This window comes from Neolamprologus brichardi, chromosome 12, assembly GCF_056152115.1.
Source record: "Neolamprologus brichardi isolate AB-2024 chromosome 12, ASM5615211v1, whole genome shotgun sequence".
NCBI lineage: Eukaryota > Metazoa > Chordata > Actinopteri > Cichliformes > Cichlidae > Neolamprologus > Neolamprologus brichardi.
The window spans coordinates 23,093,427-23,119,551 of NC_142115.1; the positions used below are offsets into that span (position 1 = coordinate 23,093,427).

Genomic DNA, 26,125 nt, shown 5'->3' on the forward strand with positions numbered 1-26,125 from the left:
TCTAGTTCACAGATGACAGAATCTCCCCGTGTCACGAGTCACTTCAGACAGCATAATTAGTGGCCACAAGCAGTAGTTTGAAACATGATTAGACACACAGCTGTCTGAAATCAAGAAGCATTGCAAATTTTAGGCGTTAGCTCATCAACCTTGAGAGACATCATTATCTGTATATCATGTCTCACAATTTTTCATCTTAAATCAAAAGGTCTTTTAGAAGTGATGCAGAAATGGAAAGACATAAGAACAAAAGCAGGGGACAGAAGACAGTGTGACAACAAGCAGAAACTTCTCAGGCTGAAAACTGAAGCCAGAGCAGAAGTGCCTGAAGCTGCAGTTCCTTCAGTTGGTCAGCAGAGGTGATTCTAAATTGCATGTGAGTGCGGGCGGTTTTCTGTCTCACTGTGTTAGGCTTGTGACACACTGGTGACCTGTCCACAGTGTACCTCGACTCTCCTTCTACATAACCACAGGATGTAACCTGTCCCCCTGGGACAGGGTGCAGACAAAAGCACGTCAGAATCTGAATTGCATTTATTGCCATGTTTTCCACACAAATGAGGTGTTGGAGGGAAGGAAGATTCCAGCCAATCACCATCTCAACCTGATGAGGGTGGTGTCATCTGCATACTTTAGGAGTTTGATAGACTGGTGAATGGAGGTGCAGCAGGAGAACTGCTGCTAATGGACTGATGGTCAAAGTCAAGTGAACAAGCAGTGACGAGGTGAATGACCTCGTCCCTTTATTCTTTCCTCTCGGCAGTGAGATAATCACATCACCTGTCTTGCTTTTCTGTTTTATTTACAGCTTTGACCATGTTAATGGGTGCGCAGCGTAAAGCCCACACACCAAAGCCTAATTTAAAAATCTGTGTCGTACCTTACAATGCAACCAGGAACCCCTCTTCCATTCAGACATTGCAGGCTTAAATACATCTGACATGTAGTTACCTTTCTCTGGAGGTGCACATCACATTGCATGGAAGGTAACGTTACAGGGTTAAAAGGGATTTCCAGTTAGGATGTATGTACCCACAAATGTCTAAGGCACTAGAATGATAATATTCACCTCTGAGGAATAGCCATCGCAGTGAAATGCTCAGTCTTCGGTGTAATGGTGCAGACCTTGCTGCCTTTCAGTGCATCTGAGCTATTTGTGAGCTTGTGGCATGAATTCGTTAAGTGGCATCCGTGATGTGTGCTGGTTTAATGCTTAAAATATTCACAAAACACTTTTTTGTTATGCCATTTGAACGTAAATTAAAATACATTTTACATAACGCATAGTAAACTTATAGTACATAAGTTTACTATAAATGCAATGAAGCATTGTTGTTGGTTTATGAGGATATGTGTATTTGATTGCACTTCTTTAGCCTTTATTCAACTTCTGTGGGACCCAAAGAGATTTTTATTATTTTATTTTTAGAGCTTGCATTACACATATTTGTCACAGCAAATGAACCAACAAAATTCAACATAAATTTTTATACTTGAATTTTATACTTGGTGGACACAGAGCAGAGCTGGTGGTTTATAGGCTGGTGGTTACTGCACTCTGCTGGTAAGTGATGGGACTTATACAACATACAGCCAAGTCAGGCCGTGTGTGAGTGTGTATATTTCTAGATCAGTTTTTCATTTCCCTTTCAGCTCTGGTGCTCCCTCTATTCAAGAATTGTGACTGAAACTAAAATAACGAGGTCACGATTTTTAATTATCATGTTGCTCATGGACAGCGGGAGGGGAAGAAAAAGAAGTATCACTTAAGAGTGAGAAATGGGAATAAAGTGCAACTGACAAGAACAGAGAAAAGGGAGACACTGAGAATTAAAAAATAATTGTCCTCGCAATTTCTTCAGTCAAGGTTATTTGCTAGGAATAAAGATCAGAACACAATGAGCTCAGTGCGGGGGTGATAAGAAAGGGAAACAAAGAGAAAGATGATAGACAATTAAAGTCAAATTATGGGGGCATGCCAACTACATTAGCTACCAAAGCTGATAATTAATCACCATCGTGTGCCTGTCAGTGGGTAATAGTCACATCTGTAATTGGGACAAATGGGTAACCAGTGGGGCATTTAAACTTTGGTGTGTGTGCGTGTGTGCAAAACATGCTCTCATTAACGTGAAGAGGGTAAAATGAGCGTGCCATCAAAGATAAACGGCGTCTACTCTTCATCCCAAATAAACACCACAGCAGATGTTTTCACGTCTGTAATTAGCACCCCGTTAAGCGCAGAGGGGAGAATAATGTGTGAAATAAGCAGCTGTGGAGGAGCAGCTAAAATAAAACCTTCATGTTTCACTAAATGCTGGAAGATCAATATGAAACATTTCCTTCTGCTGAGAATCGTGTTTGCAGTAACTGCAACCCTGTGTAACAATGTTTATACTGACTAAAGATATATAACACTATGACACAGAGATTGTAAAGTATGTGTTAGATTGTATGTAAATATGTAATTACAGTGACCACTTGCCTCATTGTAAATATTAGACCCTCAGGTAACTTTCTTTCTAACATATGGATGTGTGTATTTGTAAATTTTTTATTGCTGGTTTCAGTCTCTTAGATTTACCTGGTCCCCATCTGCTCTTCTCTTCCTCTCAGGCGTTGACATTTTGCCGCATTTTCCTGAGAAACAAGGTGCATGGGAGCTTCCCCACCCTGTTTGTAAGCGGCAGATCAAATTATGCACATCTAACCTTGCTGCAGCAAGAGACTACTTCTGTTTGGATCACTTCCAAACGTGTTCTACCTCTCTACACAACTTAATTAATTCTGATTGGCTCTCGTCTCTCCAGAAAAATTTAATCTCGTTTTTTTTAAATTATTATTTCTTGTGAGTGAAAAAAGGAAAGTAGCAGACAACAGTGTGGAAGGGCATCCAGCAAAAAAACCTTTGTCAAATCAAACGTGGATCATCAAGAATGAGATTTCCATACTGGACCAGTCTCCATCTCTCCAGTGTTGTTGGCCAACACTGTGGTGGTCCTAATGCTCACCTAAGGTAAAGGAAGGGGAAAGGTGTGTTCGGGAGGCAAGGCAGAGTGGGTGGAGATCAGTGTCAGGGGTGATTTGTGACAGGAGAATAGCAGCAAGGGAAGGGTCACAAGATGGTAATGAGGCCTGTTATTACGTTTGGTTTGGAGACAGGAGGTGGAGCTGGAGATGGCTGAGTTGAAGGTGCTGAAATTGTCGCTGGGAGTGACTAGAGTGAACAGGATTAGAAACAAGTATATGAGAGAGACAGCTCAGGCTGAGCGATTTGGAAACAAAGTTAAGGGGGCAAGCCTGATATGGTTTGGATATGTGGAGAGAAGGAATGGTGGATGTACTGGGCTTCCAGGCAGGAGAAGAGGAAGCCCACAAAGAAGATTCATGGATGTAGTGAAAGAGGACATGCAGAGGACAGAATAGGATGGCAGAGATGGGGTGAAATGAAGGCAAACGATCCACTATGGCGCCCCCTAAAGAGCGCAGCAGAAAGCAGAAATGTGTAAACTGGCATATTCTTACTAGACAGTATCAGTATCAAATATTGACTGAGCACAAATGTTTCCACATGATCCTTATTTAAAGATCCATCCTGCATACAAACATACCTTGAAGAAATGTATGATTTATAAAGTTCTATTTCAGTCAAGGACAATCTAACAAAATAATAAAATAAAAATTATATCTCATAAGTATTTTACTGTATTTTCTCATCTGTAGCTGACTTTTGCAGTATTTGTTTTAAAGATAGGCACAAACTTAACTGTTGCCCAAAAGCTAAATAATCTGAAACCTTTCAGTCCAGAATCACGCAAATACTGGAGACCTGTTGAAAACCACCTCTAAAGCACTCTAGTGCAGTGGAAATACCCCCAAAAATTCAAGATACTCCATATCGAGGTAGAATGGTTTGGTTTTGGGATAGCTGTAGCTCAGGAGACAGAGCAGGTCATCCACTTCTTCTGACACAGAAAGAAATGTAAATATATTACTTTAAAGTTTTCAAAACGGAGAGAAAACACGCCAGGTGCAGGTCAGAGTAATAGACGGGAAAGCAAAGTAAATGCATTCAGAGAAATCATGAGGTTTTTGATGTAGTGAGAAGTTGCAGCAGTAATAATTAGTTACAATATCTGTAATAGCAGCAGGTGTACTAATACAGCTAAAAGTAAAAATAAAATCATGAGTTATCAGAACGAGAGCTGGCGCTCTTTACGCATGCGCAACGCGCCATTGAAGGAAATGGTTAGAGAGGAGTGAGCAGACCAGTCGTGAGTTTCCACGAAATCTGAGATTTGACTCTGATTTAATCCGCGCTTCACTCTATAGGGTATAAAGAAGGGGTTTACGGACGTCGGAGCTTTTCCCAGTCTTTCTTTAAAACACCTGCTGGAATTTATAAGGATAACCTAGGCGGTGTGCAGGACCTGCACAGACCCATCACTGGCCCCTGTCGGCACGGCTACTTGGGGACAGGGCTCGTCTGTTAGCCGCTACACCTGCTAACTCCAGGTAAGCGTAAAGTGGAAGGTTTGAAACACTAAAACCGAGTTTGTGTTTTTAAACTACAAAGACCTTACTCACTAAACAGTGTTTTACTACTTGTGAGTGATCACGTTGTTGCTTGATGTCGTGTGCGGCGGAACTTGCCACAATAACAAACATGTCTGCTAACCTCACGGTTGCACGCTACGTAGTTTGCTATCAACAGTCATCTGTGCTAGCTGATATTTTGGTATCGGGTAGCACGAACTACAAGAGAGTTGGCTTTAATTAAAGCAGTTATATCCGTGGAAGCACATCAAAATAAAATTACAGGCAAAGGCGATTAATCCATGCACCTAATATATATTTTGATCCCTCTACCTTTCTCTGAGAGATTTGTGAATTTGTGTTGAAAAGAAAATAATACTTTGTGGCTTGTATGACCAACTTTTAATGCGCCTGTAGACCAAACCATTGTTGAGTGCCCAACCTTTAATTTTGAAGAGATTGTGCGCGCATTTCCGGTTATGTCTGTCAATTGGGAGTAATTTCTTGAAGCTTCCTCCTGAACAAGCGGCAGCCAGACTGGCGCCGCTAGTTAGCTGAGCAGCTAGCGAACACAACAAGTCAAACTTAATTTTTACCCACGAATAAAAAGCTACGGGAGTTTCTAAACTCGGCTGTGGATATACGGAAAGCCGCTTCGACATGTCATTTGGTTGTTGGTGAGCTAGCATTGTCATTATGCGGCTAAAAACTTATTTTTTCTTTATAAGGTTAGAGTTTCTGGTTCACACCTGCTGCCAGCCACCCAGACTCAAAACAGAAATCCTGTTTGTTTGTTGTTGTTGTTTTGTTTTCCTGGAAAGCTAATCTGTCTTTTGAATTAACAAGGCAGTAACTCAACAGAAAAAATGCTGTTAAAAATGTTTTGTCTTATGTCTTTATATTTACCTAATGAGCTGTGCAGCACCATAATCTATTCTAGAGGTTTCAAAATTACTGAAAAGCTGAATCTGAAAACTGATTTTTTTTGTTTGTTTGTTTTTTGTTTTTGCTTTTCATTTTACTTTCAGAGCTTGTCACCAGTCTCATTAAGAAGCACTGCTGAACTGTGACAGTCTCTCTGCTCTAACATCTTGACAATGAGGTGAAACCGTGTCAAAAAGCCGCAGTGGGAAAAACATTAGCCGAGATGTCCATCACCAACACTCCTACCAGCAATGATGCCTGCCTTAGCATTGTACACAGCCTCATGTGTCACAGGCAGGGCGGCGAGAGCGAGACGTTTGCCAAGCGCGCCATCGAGAGCTTGGTGAAGAAGCTGAAGGAGAAAAAAGACGAACTTGACTCTCTCATTACAGCTATCACCACCAATGGGGCTCACCCGAGCAAGTGTGTGACCATTCAGAGGACACTTGATGGACGGCTGCAGGTATTTAAATATAAAGGCTGTTTCTGCTTAACACATCAGTGGTCATGAGGTTTTACACATCTATGAAAATTGCCAAAGATGGCACCACTTGTCAGAAAAAAAAATAGTATTTCTGCACCACAAGGTAATTTGCAAAGAGCTGTTATCCAACAGATTTGGCAGATCTCAGCATGGTGCGCAGTGAGTTCTTAAAGAAATTTGAGGAAACTGGACAAGAGGAAGACAAAATATGTGGCAGGCCTTAAAACTAAACTAAGGAATGGCCCTTAAGATGAGCCATCTGCCAGAAATGGTGTCACTGGAAGGGAAACTGGGGTGGAAAATCAGTGGCAACAGGTGAGAGGGAAGAAACTTAATTTGATATTTTTGGATCAAATTGTCACTGATATACACAGATGAGATCAGGAGAGAGGTACAACAGTGAAAATCTATAGCCATCTGTAAAACACGGTGGAGACTATGCCATGGTTTTGCACTGTCATCATGTAAGTTTGAAAATTGCATGAATATATTCTTTTTCCCCAGAGGCCCATAAAACACATACATGGGCCAGTAAAACGCTGATCCACTAACCCGAGGGCTTTTACTGGATGCTAACATCTACTCCATCAGAACGTCTGTTATCTGCAGCAGGAAACGTCACATCAAAGTGCAGGGCAAACCTCAGAGAATGCTGATATGCTCGCTTTTCTTGAGCGCACCCGCCACATTTTCTTTTAAAGGCTTACAAACACACATACTCACTCATTCACTAGCACGTTTAAACATGCCAACACACAGGTGAACATATACCTAATGTAATTCATCCAGTCAGAACTCTTTTTGCCTCCTGCTAATGTAAGAAGGACTTCCAAGAAAAAAGAGGAAATTTTTATGCCTTACTTTAGGTTGTATGTACCTTCTTTTATTTGACATTGTTAATTGTCAATGATTTTTTTCCCTTTTTTTTCTTTGTTTGCGTTTTATAATAATTTATGACACATAAATGCAATGGTATTGTATTTACAGATATTATATACAGTTAAACTATTAAAACATCGGTTTCCGTTTGAGAAATATCAATGAGCTACACCAAAGTTGACAATAGGCGTTCTTTTCTGCAGCAAGCGTATAAATGAATTAACTCTGTTTTCTGTCTTTCATTGTTCCCAGGTGGCTGGACGTAAAGGCTTCCCTCATGTAATCTATGCACGGCTGTGGCGCTGGCCTGACCTGCATAAGAATGAACTGAAGCACGTGAAATACTGCCAGTTTGCCTTTGACCTCAAGTGTGACTGTGTGTGCGTGAACCCCTATCACTATGAGAGGGTGGTGTCTCCTGGCATAGGTGAGTAATGTTGGTGAGGTTCATTTGAGATTTGCAGTTGATCCAGTTATAATCTGAGTTACAAATTTGGCTACCAACAGTTGATAAAACACATTTGTTGACGTACAAAGTTACTGTGAAGCATTTCGCTTTTATTCATTCATTTGGTAGTTTTATTTAAAAAAAGAAAAAAAGGTAATACTTGCCTGATGAGGTATTGATGTATAAAAGGTTATGTGTTTATTGTAATACCTGTGCTGATTTTCTAATATTGTCTCTGTCATATGCACTCCATATGATAATATTTTAAAACTGAAACTAATACAAAAATAAGCCCAAACTAAACATTTTCAAAAATAAAAACTAAACTGAATCAAAAACAAAAATCAAAATGAAATTAAAAAAAAAACCCACAAAACTATAATAACTCTGGTCTGTAACACAGATTGTAGTTTGACAGCTGCTTTGCCGCCTTAAGTGTTGTGATATTTATACACATCTGCATACCCATGAGCATCTGGTGCTGCCACTGACCTGTTCCACCTGTCCTTTCTCTCGGTGTGCAGACTTATCAGGACTGACCATAAACAGCTCCGCCGGGCACAGCTCATCCATGATCGTTAAGGATGAGTTTGATTTTGACGGACAGCAGAGTGTGTCCTCCATTGATGGCAGCCACTCCCTCCAGACCATCCAGCATCCCCCAACCAGTAGTCGGCCACCACCGTCGGAATCATTTCCAACTCCAACTCTGCTCCCGCCCCCTGAGCCCTCCACCTCTGCCTCAACGGCATCCTTTCCTGCTGTTGCTGCTGGATCAGGCAGTAAGATACATTCATAAAACATCACGTCGTAAACTTGCTTGTCAGTGTGAACGTTTCATACAGTCTGCTTCTCGTCTTTGAAAGTGTGTTGCACTTTTTGGAGTTCCTTGTCTTTGTCTGTCCAGCTTCAGATCTGACTTTCGTTCTCTCCTCAGATCCCACCTCCGCCTGGTCCAGGAACGGCTTCACTCCCACCATACCACACCACAGCAACGGGCATCTACAGCATCACCCTCCTATACCACATCCAGCACACTACTGTAGGTACACACGGACACTACAGCTGTAACTGTTTATAAAATCACAGACTTTTCTTTGCAGAGCAGGTGCATCTCACATCTCTCTCTTTCTCAGGGCCAGTGCACAATGAGCTCGCCTTTCAGCCTCCTATATCCAATCATCCAGGTGAGGAAACGCAACCCACCCACCCAAATACACAAACCCTGTTTCAGGGGTGAATATAATAGAAAGTCTGATTTGAAAGCATCACACTTTTATAAATGTAAAATGTAGTTTGGTTTTTCTTTCATTATAGATATATATAACTCAAAGATAAAAAAGTTTATGTAGCCTTGAGGATTAACTATGGTTCATTTCTATTGATGATGTGAAATTATTGAGATCTTCTTACCCTCTGTTTCAGCTCCTGACTACTGGTGTTCCATTGCCTACTTTGAGATGGATGTTCAGGTTGGGGAGACATTTAAAGTGCCCTCCTCATGCCCCATAGTGACTGTAGATGGCTATGTGGACCCCTCAGGCGGTGACAGGTTCTGTTTGGGCCAGCTCAGTAATGTACATCGCACTGAGGCTATCGAGAGAGCAAGGTAGGCACCAAGAAGAATAATGAACTGAGATTTTAACATGTTTTGCTTGGTTTGCATTTTTGTTTGTTTGTTTTGTATTGTTTTTTACAGATTAATTGTATCAGTTTTGGTTAAATGTTTGAAACTGAACAGTATCATATGTTACATACAGCCATGTGAAAAACCAAATGCACCACACCAGTCAACTGTTTACCAGCAAACCACCTTTACCAGCAATAACTCAAAGTAATCATTTTCCGTGTGATTTAATCAGTCTCTTACATCATTGTGTAATTTTGGCATGCTCTTCTTTACACCTTTGATTCGGTTTATTGTGATTTGTGGCCATTTGTTTATGTGTAGCTCTCTAAAGGTCCTGTCACCGCAGGTCTTGAGTATGGTGTTCTTAAGTATTGGTTTTCTTGAGTATTGGTTTTGAGGTCTGGACTTTGGCTGGGCCAAGTCCACATCTCAGTCATGCTGTTGTAGATTTGCTGCTGTGATAGGGATCATTGTCCTGTTGCATGACGACCTTTTAGCCAAGCTGTAGTTGTCCTACTGATAACCTCGCTTTTGACTTTAGAATACGTTGGTATACAGAGGATTTCATGGTTGCCTCATTTAGAACAAGGTGCTCAGGTCCTGTGGTTACAAAACACACCAAAATCCTCACCTGACCACCACCGTGCATGACAGTTGTTATGAGGTATTTGTGCTAATATGTTGTTTGGTTTTTGCCAAATGTGGTGCTGTGGATTATAGCCACAGTCTAAAGGACATTCTTCCAGAAGTCTTTGCAAACGAATCCGTGCTGCCGTGTTCTTTGTAGAGAGATGTTTTCTTCTGGCAGCACTTCCATAAAAGCCACACTGTTTTGAACGTCATGCTTAGATGAGTGATATGTTTGTGGGGTTTTTGTTTTGTTTTATTTTTTTTGCAGTTTCTCTGAGCATTGACCTTGAGGCCAGGGAAGATTGGCAGCTCTCTTGAATGTTTTCTACTTGTTAATGTCTTTCTTACTGTAGAATGACAAACTTCAAATTGTTTGGAAATGACCCTCCAACTCTTCCCAGATTGATGGACAGCAGTAATTGTTTCTCTAAGATCACTGCTGATGTTTGTCCTCTTTAGTATTGTCTTATCACAAACCTGGATGCTCCAAAATTTCTGCTTTTGTCAAGGTGGTCACATTTGCTGGTGATCAAAGAATAAAGTCCATTTGATGAATTTCTACGTACCCTCTTAATTCATATGGATGCAGTAAGACTGCCAAGAGAAAAATAATGTCTTTTCACATGACTGTAGGTAGAAATTTCAGAAGAATCTGTTCTTCTTATAACTTCTGTTTGTGCCTTCCTGTTTACTTAAAGAGACCCTTTATTCTACTGGCATGAGAAGTCATTTGACTTGAAACATAACGTTTGGCACTTTTTGCTACATTTTAAGCGACAACTTGCGTATTTCCTGTAAATGTGACAATGGGTGTTCTGTGGGTCATGCCATCCTCAACTATAGATTTAGGGAAGTGAGGAGTTGCATAATAGAGGAATATCAGAGGAGGCAGCTGGAGTCTCCTATAAACATGAATTTTACAGGAATAATTTCAAACATTTACCTCTGAGGCTGAATGAAAGTAGATTTTGGAATTGCTGTTTGTTTTGTGTAAATATGTGTCCACATCAAAAATGACAATCACATTGTGTGTTTAACTTTGAAATGATCTATGGATCAAGGCCTTGTTTATGTGAATTTGCGAGTGCAAAGCTGACATTTATAGGAATTGCACACCATATTTTGGAGAAAGTCACTCAAGTTCATTCTCTTTCTCATGTTTTCCTTCTTTTCTGACAGACTTCACATTGGTAAAGGGGTCCAGCTGGAGTGTAAAGGCGAGGGAGATGTGTGGGTGCGATGCCTCAGTGACCATGCTGTGTTTGTTCAGAGTTACTACCTGGACAGAGAGGCGGGCCGAGCCCCCGGTGACGCAGTTCACAAAATCTACCCCAGCGCTTACATCAAGGTGAGGCCGCAGGTTTTAGTCCACAGCAATTTTTCCTGTGTAATAAACTTGTCAGCTTTTAATATTTTTGGTTTGAGAAATGTAAATAAAAACAGTATTCAGAGTGTCCTCTGTCCCACCAGGTGTTCGACCTGCGTCAGTGCCACAGACAGATGCAACAGCAGGCTGCTACGGCTCAAGCAGCAGCAGCAGCTCAAGCAGCAGCTGTGGCTGGAAACATACCTGGACCTGGATCAGTAGGAGGGATAGCTCCAGCTATTAGTAAGATACAGCAACTGCAAATACTGATGCTATGATCAGAAATTAAATCAAAATGATTATATGGACTCCTGCTCAGTAGAGTCTTGACTACCCCACTCCAAAACTGAAGCTGGAAATCTTTGGATGTGTTACTTTTCATATAGACATAATCTGAGTGTCTGTACATCCAAAACCTCACAATATTGAGTTTACTGTCATCTAAGTATAAGAAAAACAATCATCTGAAAAACATATTTTGATTTAAAAATGTCCTTACTATTAAGTTTAATAAATAGCTTCACTTGTAGTTGATGAGAATCACTTGTAAGCTCACCTGAAGACTTTTTCTGGATATTACCTGACGGAGGTGGACAGGAGAACACAACTGTTTGATATAGTCAGCTCAGATACTGAATTCTCTATGATTGCTTTTATTTATAGAGTTTTTGGGGATATTGCTTCTGATAGTCCAGTGAGTTTACAGCTAGTGGTTTTCTGGCCTCCTGCAGGCTGTGTACTAAGCACACTATCCCCCTTGCTGTGCTCTGGTACAGAGACATGGCAACTTCAGACTTGTTCCCAACATTGTCCTGAATTCATCTGTGAAAATTGCCTGATTGAGGGATGCATTTTGGGTTTGTTTGTTTTTGTCACAGTGGTTATAATTGTGTCTTTCTCTGTCTCCTGTCAGGTTTGTCAGCAGCAGCTGGAATCGGTGTGGACGACCTGCGGAGGTTATGTATTCTCAGGATGAGCTTTGTTAAAGGCTGGGGGCCTGACTACCCACGCCAGAGCATCAAGGAGACCCCCTGCTGGATTGAGATCCACCTGCATAGAGCTCTGCAGTTACTGGACGAGGTTCTGCACACTATGCCTATAGCAGACCCACAACCTCTCGACTGAGATCTTTGTAACAGCAGCATGTCGCTGCAGTATACAGTGGCAATGGAAAGTCTTCCTCTGTGAATTGTTTTTGGGTAGAGAAGATGAAACTGAAGCTGTCCCACATGAATAAATACTTCCAGGTGTGTTTAAAGCACCTTCTGTGCACTGTGGCCCTAACTTTAGCTCGTGACACTAAATTAGCGGAAGCAGTTTATTAAAAATGCTTATTCACATTTTTGATAGATGGCTTTAATTTGGAATGACTGGAATGGCTTAAAAAGTCACACAGCTTCAAAGTATAAATCACCAAACATGCACAAGGTTGACCTGCAGACCCCATTAAACTGGAATGTTCACCAACACAACCACCCCACTACTGACGGATATTAAAATCACACGCAGGCAAAAACATCTGTGTACTACTGGTTTGTGTTGTCAAGTTTTATTTACAGACTGTTACAGACTGCTTTACACCTGGAGAAAGGCACAGGTTCATTCAGCTGTCAGGCTGAATAGCAAAGCAGCAGCACCCCAACACTCAGAGGAGGAAAACCCCTCGACACCAGCTCGATTCTCACCCATCCACAAATGTTGCAGGAGAAAACAACATACCCCCGTGCCTGAAGACTGCTTCCAGCTCCCTAACTGAAACATCTCTGTGGACTTGGGGTTTTTTTTGTTTGTTTTTTGGTGTGGTGTTGTCAAAGTACAGGTTTGGACTTCAAGTGATAGGTGCAAGTCTGTGCCCATGGGTGTCCTGATGTCCTAGTTTAACCAGTTATTATACAGTGTTCTGTGCAATGAGCAGAACATCTGGATTGGAGATCTTGTGGCGGGGTGTTTTCTCATACTAGAAGAGCCTTCTGTCATGCTAGATGTTGCATTTAGATGGGCGTCAAAGTAACATTCATACAAAAGCTCAGAGTCAAGATTTCCCAGCAGGCGATCGGTGTCTCAAGAATAACTGAAAAATAAGTAATAAAGTTTGTTAGCACTTTAAAACCAGCGTTACAAAGTGCTTTACACCAGACACACACTGCACATAACAAAATCCACATAAGCATACACAAATGATTCATTTCTGGGAAGAGGCCTTTGTAGGTGATCATTCAGGCCATCGGTTTCAGATACACTCTCCATAATGCCGCCATGATACTCGGGCTCTGCACCTCCTCACTTTTGTGCTGAGAACACAAAGAGAAAAGCTGAGATTCTTTGGGTACAGTAAGATGAGCAGAGCAGAGGCAGACAGCAAATTTTTATCTATGATGTGCTTGCAGAATAATGAGCAGGCTTTGTTTTGGCAAACCAAAGCGATAAATACTGAGAAACGGTATGAATGTGTGATCATGACAGCATGAAGTCCAGTCACTGGCAGCTGTTTCTCAACCTCTGTTAGCTGAGGTTTCTTTAATTGGATTTTAAAGGCCTAGACCTAATTGCACTTAAATACCTTATGACTTGCAGCCCACTTATTTACCACTTGATACAGGTCACCTGTGTGTAGTTTACCCACAAAGAGAAGGAGAGTTTAAGGCGGTTAACAGCAATATTGATATATTTTCTTGGTTTTATTTTTGTTACCTTTCTTTGTAAATTTTTAGCACTTTACGTTTTTTTCCTCGATTTAATTCAATAACCATTGTTTTGAGGTGGTGAATGAACAGTAGAGCAAATAGGCTGGTTTATAGCTAACGTAGGGCTGTGATCAGGCAGCATCGTGTGATGCATTTGTAATGAAAACATACATACATCTTAGTTTTTCTTCTGGCTTATCAGACTTTTTTTTCCTCTTCTTTTGATTTGCAGTTTTGTTTTCCTCTTTAATCCATGTAAATAACTTTGCTTTTGAAATGCATGTCAGTGTTTGCATGAATTTTAATGTCAAAGAAAGCCCTTTTTAAAATGGAGTGATTCATTTGCTCTGCATTACATGCAAATTATCATCAGAAGAGAGTAGAAACCAGCACCTGCTGTGTACTGATGTTTGTGTGTTCTAGTAAAGGCAAATAGAGGGAATCTGCATAGACGTAACTTACTCAAATGATCTAATGAATTTATGTAAAAATGTTAGCACGTCCTATTTAAAAAAAGGCACCTTAAAGACATAAATCTAATAAACTAGTCCTCTGGTTATTAGCGGTCCACCTCTAATAAACAACCACTTCGCTCGCAGGTTGAAACCTGAAACGGGTGAAGTGTGACAAACTATTCAAGAAAAGCGCATTTGATCACTCACAACCATCAACTCATGCTTGTTATTTTAACACACAAACCTCCGCTCAGTCATAGCTTCATGAAAAGGATTTTTCTTCACGAATGTCCATCTGTCCTTTTATTCTTTGTTCACAGGGATCTTCACAACCCAACAAGTAACCATAAGTAAGCCGTGGTTTGCTTTCCTCATCCCTGTTTGCATTATGTCACCATCATTTTGAAGAGCTGTGTTCAAAAATGTTTAAATCTTGACACTTCTTATTATGGATCTAATCTATTGCATGGCAGGAAACAGGATAGAGAATTTATGCTGAAGAATAGAGTCCGTTATATGATGTTGTGCTTTAAGGTGGACAGATGTTTTTATATAACTTGCGGTTATTATAGGAGCCAAAAGACAGCTCAGATGAGTTGATGCTGACTACTATGACAAATTGCAGATATAAAGTTTACCTGTATTTCTTATGTGAGAGTCTATAATTAAAAATGGCCTGATATTCTCTACACAGTGTCCTGTTCTTTTTTTTCACAGCAACATAAGAAAGCAATAATTAAATTAGGTGAACCTTAATGAAAAGAAGAAAACTGGTCTGGAGGCTGCTGAGAGGCCTACAGCAGCATTAGGGGAGCTGCAGGAATTTCTGACAAGCAATGGTCGTGTACTAAATGGGCTGTAGTGGCAAGACATGAACCATCCAACCCTGAATACGTTTTGCAACCGTGTACACCAGGTTATTAAAAAGCATGTGGGGCCAAGGTGTTGAACTTTGTAGCCATCATTCCTACAGCACTGCACATCACCAGGACATCATGATCACGGTGGCAGCGTTATGCTTTGGGGCTTGCTTTCCTCTGCTGGGACTTGTGCTTTAGTCAGGGTGGTAGAAGTTTTAACACAAGAAGACATCTAAAGATAAACAGCAGTTTTATCTTTTGCTGTAACAAGTTAAAGCATATAATCAACAAAATAATGACTTCAACAAAGATTTGCAATACCCCATCCAGTCAGAGCCCAGACCTGAATCCCACCTGTGTCCTGGAGATGCCCTTTGCAAACAAAAGTGGGTAAATACTGACCCCACCCCCTCATTCAAATGCACTTTTGCTATATTTCATATCTCCCCCCATTCTTCTTTTTGCTCTGTTGCACCCATTTTTTCCATGTTCGTTTGTCACAGAAGACATTTGGACAACAAATCAAGAAAATGATTTTTAAAGGATATCCATGAGGTCAGAGGACACAGCAGACCCTGCCTTATTTACGCCTGTAGTTTTCCAACTGTCACAGCTCAAAACCTCTCTGGTGACAAGCATTCTGTAAATACACACATTCTTTATAATACCAGCAGAACAACATGCACTTGAGCTGATGTTTGATTAAAAAGAATAGAAGGCACATGTGGGTGGGCTTTTTCAAATTTACTGCCTGATGAAAACCGTTAGCAGTCATGTATATCTTACGTTCAGTCGTGCTGCCTCTAATATCTGATTTCTTTCTGTACAAGGCTGGATGTTTGAGTGGTGTGAAATAAATAAAAGAAACACAACTACAAAAATCCCTACGGCTAATGTAAAGCATACGGAAAAAGTAATGTAGAGAAAGCCATAAAAAAATGGATGTAAAAAAGCGCTCCGACACTGACACACACTGTATTTCTATTTTTTGCTTTATCTACAGAGATGATGAGCGGCAAATTATTGAATCTGTAAAAAAAAAAAACAACAACTATGTGCTGTGTTTCCAAACTGGAATTTCTAATCACAATTTCTAACTTCACCCTAGTCTGAGCAGCAGAATTCAAAGAACAAAGTCCTCGTGCTATTTAACGCTTACCCAACTCCATATCAATATTTTTTTCAAAGGCTGCACTTTGCATCGTTCTTTTTTCTGCAATCTTGATCCAATAATTCAATTTTTGCAGGTCCTGAGGGACATTAATGCTCACTAGTGAGGAGTGTGGTGCTGCTTTCATCAGGAATACCTGTTAAAATGAAAGCTTATTTCTGCCACTGTTGGGGGGAAAAAAACAAACCCTTCTCATAAGAGTTTCAAGGTTAGCGTTCCAAAATTTCAACTTACTTAGAAGTTTGAGTTGAACTTTTGAGATAATAACTTCAAACTTCAAATTTCACCTGAACCTTCCCACTCAATCGCAAAAAACATCCTCCCGTATGTTGTAATTCTGATGAAATCTGAACTCCTCATGAAAACAATCCCACGGGAAATATGAAGAAAAGAAAAAAATGACAGCAGTCTGGCATGGCTTAAAATGAAACCGTCTTTATTAAGTAACTTTAATATCAGAAAAATAAAACTCTTAAATTCTCTTTACAGCAAATATATAATATCAGTGCTTTGGCCACAATAACTTAAAAGGCCGTTATAAAATATAGTCTGCTTTTAAACTCCTGACTCAATTTGAAAGAATTTATATGCCATAAGACTCCCCCTACATATACATAACAAAAGTAGTAAAATTAGCAAATACTTTGAACTGTTGGTACAGCTTAACAATATATGTATTTATATAGAGATAATCTAAGATACATTTTAATAGTATACCGTTCTTAATTTGGTGGTGTACAGACATGACAGGCAGCTTGGATCCTTGGCCTTTTTACAGTTGCAGTGTGATGCTTTACATTGGCGGTAAATTATGAAGACATGCTCGTGATGCACATTCCATTTTCCACTAGGTTTAAACGGCAGCTATCAATACTATTATGATCAATACTGTAAACTAATACCTAGACTACAAGCAGACAGCACTGACACTCTCCTGCGTGGAAACATGTCTGTGTTTCCAACTCTTCATTCACCTAATCACTCAGAAAATTAAAGAAAAAAAAGAAAATTTTTTACAAAAATCTTATTGTAAACATTTTAAAGATATATATATATTTATGTATATATGAAATGTAACAAAATAAAAATAAGTTCTGTATATTTATCAGTCATTAACAATAATATCATATAATACATACACAAAAATGTAAATAGATTCATATCGATAAACTGAGGGCCGACAGTGTATTGCATTCCCTCAGAGAGAGAAAGACTAAAAGGAGATCGGCTCATCGTAGAGCTGAGAAAACAACGGGACGGATGGATGACCCAAAGAGGGGGGCAGAAGCGGGACTTGTTTGGTTGCATTTTGTTATGAAAGCTCAATGATCCATGGCCAAGATGATGGATATTAAAAAGAAACGGAGCAAAGCTGTGTAAAAACTCCCAAAATACTGGTTACAGCTGGAATGCTAGAGGGACTGCAATCCAGTGTCCACACACCAGAGAGACAGCATTGACCTAATGTAGTGCGAGCGCAGTCCGAGCTGAACTCGTTCCAGTGCTTCCCCCTTTTAAAAGTGTCCGTGAGCTCATTCAGTCCTGTACTAGTCTAAAAACACAGATATTTAAAGCTAAGATTTGAGATGATTCTCATCCTTTTTGTACCATATCTTTACGTTTCAGAATTATATATGTATATATATATATATATATATTTAAAAAATATATATAGATGGAGAAGGTGAGAGGAAAGTCAATAACATGCCTGTCCCGGCCAGTCAATAGTGTGATATGATAATGGGGAAGCTCTGTGCTTAGTAGTGCACAGGACAACAGCAACTGAGCTGGTTAAAGGTGAAGTGTGTACCGTTAAAACATCTCATTAAAGAAAGAACTGAAATGTAATAGGAATAAAAAACTAAAATAAACAGACGGATTATTTCTGTCTACAAGTTTAACCCCAAAGTTTGTTTGTTTGAAACCCGAGAAGCTTCACTTATCTAGTGCTTCGTGCTGAGATGAATTTTGCATAGGCCTGGCAGAAGAGACGTGGGATTACAAAAGTGAAGCAACGAGCGGCCTTCATCTCAGTTTTGCATCCCATTGGAATCATTTTCCTGACTTCCTACCGAAAAGCTGTGAAGAGACAGCCACGGGGTGGAGCCGTCCAAACGAGTCGACATTCAAGTGAAAGAGAAGGATATTACTGAGATGTCTACAAAAAGAAAAAAGAAAAGAATCAGTAGCCTGCCTGTACAGTACAGGGATTTGTTCCAGATCACAGCTGTCTTCATAGTTTCAGAAAAATCTCTTTTTTCCTCCCAGGTGAGATTTAAGTAAGAGTAAATACTTTAACAACAGGGAGGAGGAATGTTTCCAAAGGTACAAGCTGTGCATATCTGTTTTTGGCTGAAAAACAGTACTTTGTTTCCATAAGAGGTCGTAACGAACATATAAATTAGAAGTAAATAAACTGAGGTGGGGGTGGGGAAATGCGACAACAGAAATGGACAAAATAAGAAAGTTTGGTGCCAAAAAAGATGAAAGCAACGCTCGATATCAGCTTGGGAAAATAGGAAGCGAAAGAAAGCGTCCTCGTGAGACAAGATTTGTTCCAGCGAGGAGCGTCTCGGGAGACTGAACCTCGACAAATATATTAAGACTTCGGTCTGTCAGCTTGTGTTCTTTTGAGCCCGAAAATCTGGATCTGAAGATAGTGTTGTGAATTAACTACAGGCTTCCCAAAAAAAGGCCACAAGTTTGTTTAAAGACAGAGCAACGCCATGTGTCCGCTGAACCGGTTTACTTCTGTTTACACTCAGAGTGGAATTAGGCACAAGTTTACCGTAAACAGTTCGTAAGTATAAGTGGAAAGCAACGTGGCGATACTGAAGCGGTATCTCGACCCCAAAAGTAATAAAAAAAGTTACTCACTTGTCGGTGTTATTCTGGGAAAAGAATAAAGACATGAGGCAATGAGAGATTGCCGTTGGAGTGCGACAACTTTCAAATTGTAGTTAATAAAGTAAAAACACGCCGCGGGTGTGTGTCCGTGTGTGTTACACTGTTATTATATTAGCAGTACTCAAAACTTCTCATTCAAGTCCTACTGAATGTAAACATCCTTTTTAAAGACGCGCAGGTGTGCGCCGGTAGCCTGATGATATTTGCACCAATCATCTGGGAAACATGAATTCTGAAAAGACGACCTACGCTGTATCAGATTTACTGCATTAACTTGGTTTTTTGTTTGTTTGTTTTTAAGTAACAAGAAGAACACTATTTTTCCTTAATAGTGTAGTTATACAGTCACATGTGGAACTCATGGAAACTCATTTGCCTCTACTTTTTTTTTTACTTAAAATAAAGGCAAAGGGTCTTGGCCATAATTCAATGTATTAAAAAAAAAAAAAAAACCTTTTGAGATGTAGACAAAAAAGGCCAATAGAATTCAAACTCAATTTAAAACAAATAAAATTATAGGTAGATACAAAAAAATAACAATAACTAAAGATTTTAAGGACAAAAAAGTAAATATGAATCAAAAAATATATCTATCCCAACCCCACCCTCCCCCCAATGCTACATAGAGGGTTTCGAACCCTCTCGTTGATCAATCAAGGAAGAAGACTTCACAATACCAGGCACGTGAACGGGCTCAGCACCCTAACCTCGGCCCTAAATCAACATCATTCCTTATTCACCTACTCTGCTTCACCAGCTTAAAGGAAGCCAGATGAGAATTACACTTAGACACTGACCTGGGGTCAGTTTTGTATTTCCCTCCCCTACACACACACACGTCATGAACCATAGGTGTTGGGCAGGCTGATCTCTAATCAGTTATAAAGGAAATTAAGGGGGAAAAAAAGAGAAGAAGAAGAAAATCACATATTGCGAAGCTGAATGGCCTGGGTGGCTGGGGACAGACACTCAGGGCACACAGCATCTGGACCCTGGCATATCTGGGTGGCACAATTTAGACAGAAGAGGTTATGGCCGCAAGGAACCAAGGCGGCGATCGCCTGGTTATTCATACACTGGACGCACAAATCCTGTCCCCTCCCTGTTGATCCGAGCCCCAGTCGATAGGCGAGCGAGGATTCGGGAGGGGAGGAAGAGGAGGCGGTGCTTTCACTTGAGGAGGAGAAGGCTGAGCTGTAAGAGGGGAACCTGTGGGCGTCGAGAGCCCCGGCCGAGCCAAACGGTCCCCGGTGAACGCGCTGGGCCTGAGGATGCTCCAAGGCGTCGGTCCCAGAGAAGGTTGGCGAGAGCCGGGGTGTCCCAGGCTGGCTTGTCTGGAGACATCATAGGTGTTGAAGATTAGATAAATGGACACCATCAAAAAGTTTATGTTAAAATTGAGCTATGCAGGCAAATACGTTCGTGAGAAACAACATATTAACTTAGCTTACCAAGTTTTATATCCACCATCATTTTTTAAGGGATTTCTAATGTTATAACAAAATCCTTATAAATGCACATCTGTGATAAATCACAATTCTGAGCCTGCAATTTGCATATCAAAACCCCCCAGCACGCTGCTGACCATAAAAAGACTAAAATAAAACTGCATAGGAGGCCATAAAACTGCAGCTGTTAAATTTCTCTTACCTGAGACTGAAGAGCATCAAAGGCCTGGAGGGGCTGGTGGTCCACAAAGGGGCTCCAGATGTGTGGCTGTGCAGTAGGATGTGACGAATGGGCAGTGGAAATGGTTAATGGGTCAAATCCTGAGGAGGAGCCTCCACCTCCCAGCCCAACCAGCTCCTCAGACCCCACGGGAAGAAGGCCCTCGCCAAACCAGAAACTTGCACTGCCGCCATTGCTGTTGTTGTTAGCGTTGGCATTAAACGGGCCGGTCGGGCTGACGTCTGCCAGTCGGTTGACGTTCCCGCTGCTATAAAAAGAATCGGCTGAACTGGTGCCGCTGCCCAGGGAGCTGGAGCTGTCGTTGCGGTAGTTGGAAGACATCCTGGTGCCATTGTTGATATTGCTATTGACTCGCTGAGTACCGCTGATGTTTAGTGGCAGCAAGCCACCGCCGCCTGGTGATGATGCACCTGCCTGAAGCCATCCGGCCTCTCCCAAACCAGCCGATGTCTCGAAGCTGACATCTGTCCCGTTGAACTGAAAGTCATTGTTGTCTACACCTGGAGCCTCGATGCCCCCGCAGGTTCCGGTGCGGAGGGCGATATGGGCCTCTATCTCCTCCCTTGCCCGGTCCACATTTTCCGGCATGCCCGTAACCTCGAACACTGGCTCTTTGTCCCGGCTCGGCGTCACAATGTAGGTGTGGGTCTGCTGCTGAATGCGTTTTATGGTTGCTCCTGAAAGATATGACCAGACCAGCTCTTTCACTCAAAACATGAGAGACACATGTTGAGTACAAAGACTCAATCAACGTTCTGCTCACTTTGCAACATGACTGTCCGTTATAGTTTGAAGTGGATATAATATGTTCATTTTCACATTTTCACCCTCCTTTCCCCTTAATTTCACTCTTCCGAATAAAAACAAAGAGTCTGAATAGGAAGTGGGCGGGGCTTAGGTCCTCATAGTCAGAGCAGTGAGATTGCTGTATTGGGGATATACCCCTCCCCCCTTTGACGTCACACAGATACAAGAGTAGAAAAAAGTGCTTGAACAAAAGTGTCACCTAACCTTAACCTCATGATCAGAAACTTTGTCCATATTTGATATGAGCAGCCACCAATATAAAGCAAACAAATGGCACGTGGACGCTTAATTTTTAGTAGCTGGTGGTACAAAGCTCATAAATCAAATAATAGTCCATCAAAATCTCCGACTGCAACACTAACAGCTCTGTGTACTGTCACACAGAAACTGCAGTCACAGCTAAATACTCAAGATTTTAGTGACAACGACAGTAGGCCTGGGCTATATGATACCGTTCACGATAATACCAGTGTAATTTTGGGCAACGATAGAAAAATTAAATATCGCGATAGAATATGGGTAAAACGCGCATGCGCAGTGCCTATGTTTACATACGCACATGGCGGCGACGCAGAATGAGAAGAGCGAAAGCTGATCGTTAAATGAAACGGATAAACCAGAATTGGTTTGTAAAAATGCTGAAACTTCAGTAGTGTGGCACTGGTTTGGCTTTCGTCCGTCAGATACACAACAAAGCACTATTTTTGGTAGCGCATTCTAGCGGGCCGTCGTTATTACCGTGTTGTTTGGAAAATACGGCACACTTAAAATCAATCCTTTGATTTTTCTGAAAATCGACAGTGCCCCTTATAATCCCGTGTGCCTTATGTATGAATCCTGGTTGTGTTTACTGACCTCGAAACGATTTTATGTGGTACACGGCGCTCGAAAATCTGTCAAATGTTTTAGTAGGACTTTGCTAAGTTACGAAGCCACACCGCTTGATGGATTGTCGGAGCATTACGGCTATCGTAGGCAGGAGCCTCGCGGAGTGATACGTACTGCGCTTCAACATAATATTACCATATTGTGTGTGTATAACCCCTTTTTAAGTTTTGTGGATATTATACATGGTTATGCTGAGGATATGTCGGCCAATTTCCACTGGAAATGCCTTTTGGTTAAACTGTCAGCAAGGAATTTGCACTGTTACATTTTTATGTAACTTTAATGCACATAAAAAACAGCTGCTTGTTTAAGTGAAAATACATTGATGGGGTTTTTTTGCACTAATAAAGTTGTGGAGTTGTAAAGTATTTTGTCTAGTGTCAATTATATCGTCAGTTATATCGTTATCACAAATTTTAAAATTATATAGTGATACATATTTTTGGTCATATCGCTCTGCTCTAAACGACAGTATTGTGCATTTACGGCAGTTACACTTGTTTCTTGGTTGTTGTTTTTTATAGATTTTTTTTATTTTATTTATTTTTTGGACAGGACAGGAGAGAAGCTTGGAGAAAGACATAACTCAAAAGCGGGCCTCAGCATTAACCTTATAGCATATGCATCACCGTTGCTCAACCCAGTGAGTCAAACCAGCGCCCCACACTCAGATCTATTTAATCATTGTGTGTGTTGCTTTGAAAATGGAAACAGCACAGCTGTGCAGTAATTACAGTGCTCAACTACAGGCTGGCCTACTGACTCATCTGGCTGAAATCCACACCACCTGACCAAAACACTGAATTCAAATCCAGTGTGGAAACCTTATCAAATGTCAATACTGTGTTTTTAACCGAGAACAATATCCTAGAGTGCATTTTGATGCTCGTAAATACTCCACAGCACACCTCTCGACTGTGTTTGTGTGACGCAGCGTTTCATCCTAAATTTTCAACTTCAGTGACTTTTTTTTGACACGTCACCACTTCCTCTACAGGTATTATCGCAAGGACCGTTACAGGTTGGTTTAACAAAAACAGAAAAACAGCCCAGAGCTATTTGACACACAGCTGGTAATGTCAACAGGGCAAAGAGTTAAAGACAGTGAGCAAATCATAATCAGCCTCAGGGCTTTTTCCACACACAGGTGCTAATGTGTACAAAGACTAGCTGAGAGCGACAGGGAATCTTCTGGACTTGAGCTGATGGATATCAAGATGCAGAGGCTTTTAGAAATACAGGATATCCATTAGACAACACAGAAACAGAAAGCTGTTAGATGTGGGGCCTGATAGCAGAGCTACACAACTGTGAACAGTCCCATAGTGTCTTGCCTATATCATCCAAAAACACTTTTAGTCTGCATCTGCTAACATGAAATTTGTTTTTCTGACTCTTTTTGTCCTAAATTGTATGTTTCACACCTTTCCTGCCATCTATGCTAAAACAATATATAATTAAGCTAAAGGGCAATTCTGATTTTTGTTTTAGAGACTTTAAAACTATGACTTTCAGCAGTTACATTCATGCAAACAATACAAATTAAATACCCACCTTTAGGACCCACAACCAACCCAACAACACGATATGGTACCCGCACCTGTACAGTTAAAATGATAAAGGTCAGCTATACACACTTTAAAAATACAAAACACAACAGAGAGCCTTATTTATACAGTAATTTTGCCTAGATACTGATACTAATAACACTGAGTCATCCTAACGGTTGTTCTCAACCCCTGAATGACTTCTTTTTTTTTTCCATTTAAAGTCAAGCTTGCTAACCTGAATGGTAGTCCGTCCAGGTAAAGCCGGAGTCCCGAGGCTGGCTCCTGCAGTAAGAGGGCCCGTCCTGTTCCGAGAGGCTCTGATAAGGGAAAAGTGCTCAGCCGCAGACATGATCTCCCTTTTAGCCATGGCCACATCTTCTTTACGCCCCGTCACAACAAAGACTGGCTGTTCCCCCCTCACTGGTGTCTTAATGTAGGTGTTGGTCTTGGCTCGAAGTGCCTTGATCTTACAGCCTGTCACATGGGCAAGTTAAAAAGCACATAAAGGAACCACATTAACCTCCACAGATTCAACATTGAACTCTTGAAACTCTGCATCTCCTAATAAACTAATGAACTAATAAAAGATCATGACACAAGCACTACAGCACAGGTCTCCAGTCATTAATGCCACATAAAAGTTGCATAGCTTATAAATTAAATATTCCATTCAGCAGTGGTTGAGAGTCCAGCATCATTACCAGAGCCATTTCCTGTTGTTGTCAACACCGCAGTCTGTGCACCATCCCCCAACTTACTCTCAAACTGCCCCACTAACCGAGTCCAGCCATCTATGTAAAGTTTAGATAAAACAAAGACCACATATAAGGGTCTAAGAACAGCGAGGGGATGTTTAACTGAAATCATATCGGTTATGTCACTGAGCTAACTATAACCTGCAGCTGATGTGGCAAAAGAATGGTGCCCTCTCCTCCGAGACAAAGCCCAGGCTGGTTTAGCTCAGCAAAGCACGGCTACGGGGAGGCTCACTGACAGCATACCCGTGATATAGGCGAGCTACTGCACCGAGGCCACAGAGTAGGTTCCGGAGACCAATAAAACTTTAGTTGTAAACTTTTTTCAGGGCGTTGGGCGAGGGTGTTGTTGCTGACCCAGTTTGAAGGGGGAGGAACGCTAAGCTAGTAGCTGACTGTGCCACTTTTCTTCGCGACGATTTTTTTGTTAAGCTATAACTCAGTTTTATCTCGTTGCTTTTCTGTTCCACGCCTTTAATTAATTAGACTATAAACTCACGATTCTTTAAGTTTCTTTATTTTGTCCCTTAATTCGGTCCTGCCTAACTCGCCCCACAAAGTTTAGTCTAAACTCCGTTAGCACCTTAACGTTAGCTCCACAAGCAGTCAAAAAGAAAGCGACTCACCCTGCCTGCCAACGATCTCCGCGACGTGCTCCGAGCTCGGCACGGCCACACACTCGGTCGTGTTTACGCTCTTACGCCGGTTCAACAGTGATGTCTCGGCCTCTCCGTAATCCGGCTCCCCGAACCCGCCGGACGGTAGCATCGTCATGCTGTTAGCCGGCGGGAGAGCGCCGCCGGCCGCAGGATCGTCCCGCTCGTCTCCGTTGTACAGCAACACAGTCTCGATGTGCTCCATCCCGGAGCTAGCCGGCCCAGAAAGGAGGTGTTGGTTGCGGTGGTGGGCCTGCGTTAGCAACGAGGAATCGGTTGCAACTAATGGCTCCCCCTCGTCCTCAGCCGCTGCCGTTTGGTTAATTTCGTCTCCCGAGGGCGGACGAGGCAGTGGTAAGGGCTTCAAGTCGAGGACCGTACCGAGGAGGCTGAAATGGGAGACCGAGGAGAGCGGGAGGTGGTGAAAGGGGATGCTCTCGTCAGCTAGTTCGGGCGTCTGGCTATGAGCGCCGTGCTGCTCGTCGAGGCCCATACCGGCGAAAGCGTGCAGGAGCGGCGGTGGGACCTCGGACTCTCCCTCATCGGCCTCCAGCAAAGACGTACTACTCGGCATGATGCAAGCCTTTTATTGATATTGCCGGTAATCGTTATGAATAATGAATGAAATTTGTTTGATTACAAAAAATAAAAATAAAAAAGCGACCAGCGCCTGTTCGTTGAAATGTGTGGCTTTGTTTTGTCTTTACGGCGCTCCTCTTCTCTTCTTTATTGAGGCGCATTTACAGCTGGCTTTCGATTATTTGGCACATTACTGCCCCAAGTGGTATGGAGTGAATATTACAGCG

The 26,125-nt window shown here is 41.5% G+C and overlaps 2 protein-coding genes across 3 annotated transcripts; one reads left to right on the forward strand and one right to left on the reverse strand.

Annotated features, from left to right (window-relative positions):
* The first annotated feature begins 4,236 nt into the window (after positions 1-4,236).
* Positions 4,237-13,116, forward strand: LOC102781651 (SMAD family member 4-like). Of its 2 annotated transcripts, none has more exons than XM_006789758.2 (10): positions 4,237-4,515; positions 5,565-5,923; positions 7,076-7,250; positions 7,796-8,053; positions 8,209-8,313; positions 8,408-8,458; positions 8,697-8,880; positions 10,711-10,879; positions 11,002-11,140; positions 11,811-13,116. In XM_006789758.2, the coding sequence occupies exons 2-10, from the start codon at positions 5,684-5,686 to the stop codon at positions 12,020-12,022; spliced, it is 1,533 nt and encodes a 510-aa protein (XP_006789821.2). In that variant the 5' UTR covers positions 4,237-4,515; positions 5,565-5,683; the 3' UTR covers positions 12,023-13,116. The 2 variants fall into 2 exon arrangements, with proteins under 2 accessions (XP_006789821.2, XP_006789822.2); XM_006789759.2 differs by lacking the exon at positions 4,237-4,515 and adding an exon at positions 5,065-5,213.
* Positions 13,117-16,486: 3,370 nt separating this feature from the next.
* LOC102782129 (RNA-binding protein MEX3B-like) lies at positions 16,487-26,027 on the reverse strand. The gene is made up of 5 exons (XM_006789760.3): positions 25,290-26,027; positions 24,144-24,382; positions 23,913-23,958; positions 20,625-21,340; positions 16,487-20,308 (listed from the first exon to the last, which is right to left on the reverse strand). The coding sequence occupies exons 1-5, from the start codon at positions 25,891-25,893 to the stop codon at positions 19,898-19,900; spliced, it is 2,016 nt and encodes a 671-aa protein (XP_006789823.2). The 5' UTR covers positions 25,894-26,027; the 3' UTR covers positions 16,487-19,897.
* Between the last annotated feature and the right edge of the window lie 98 nt (positions 26,028-26,125).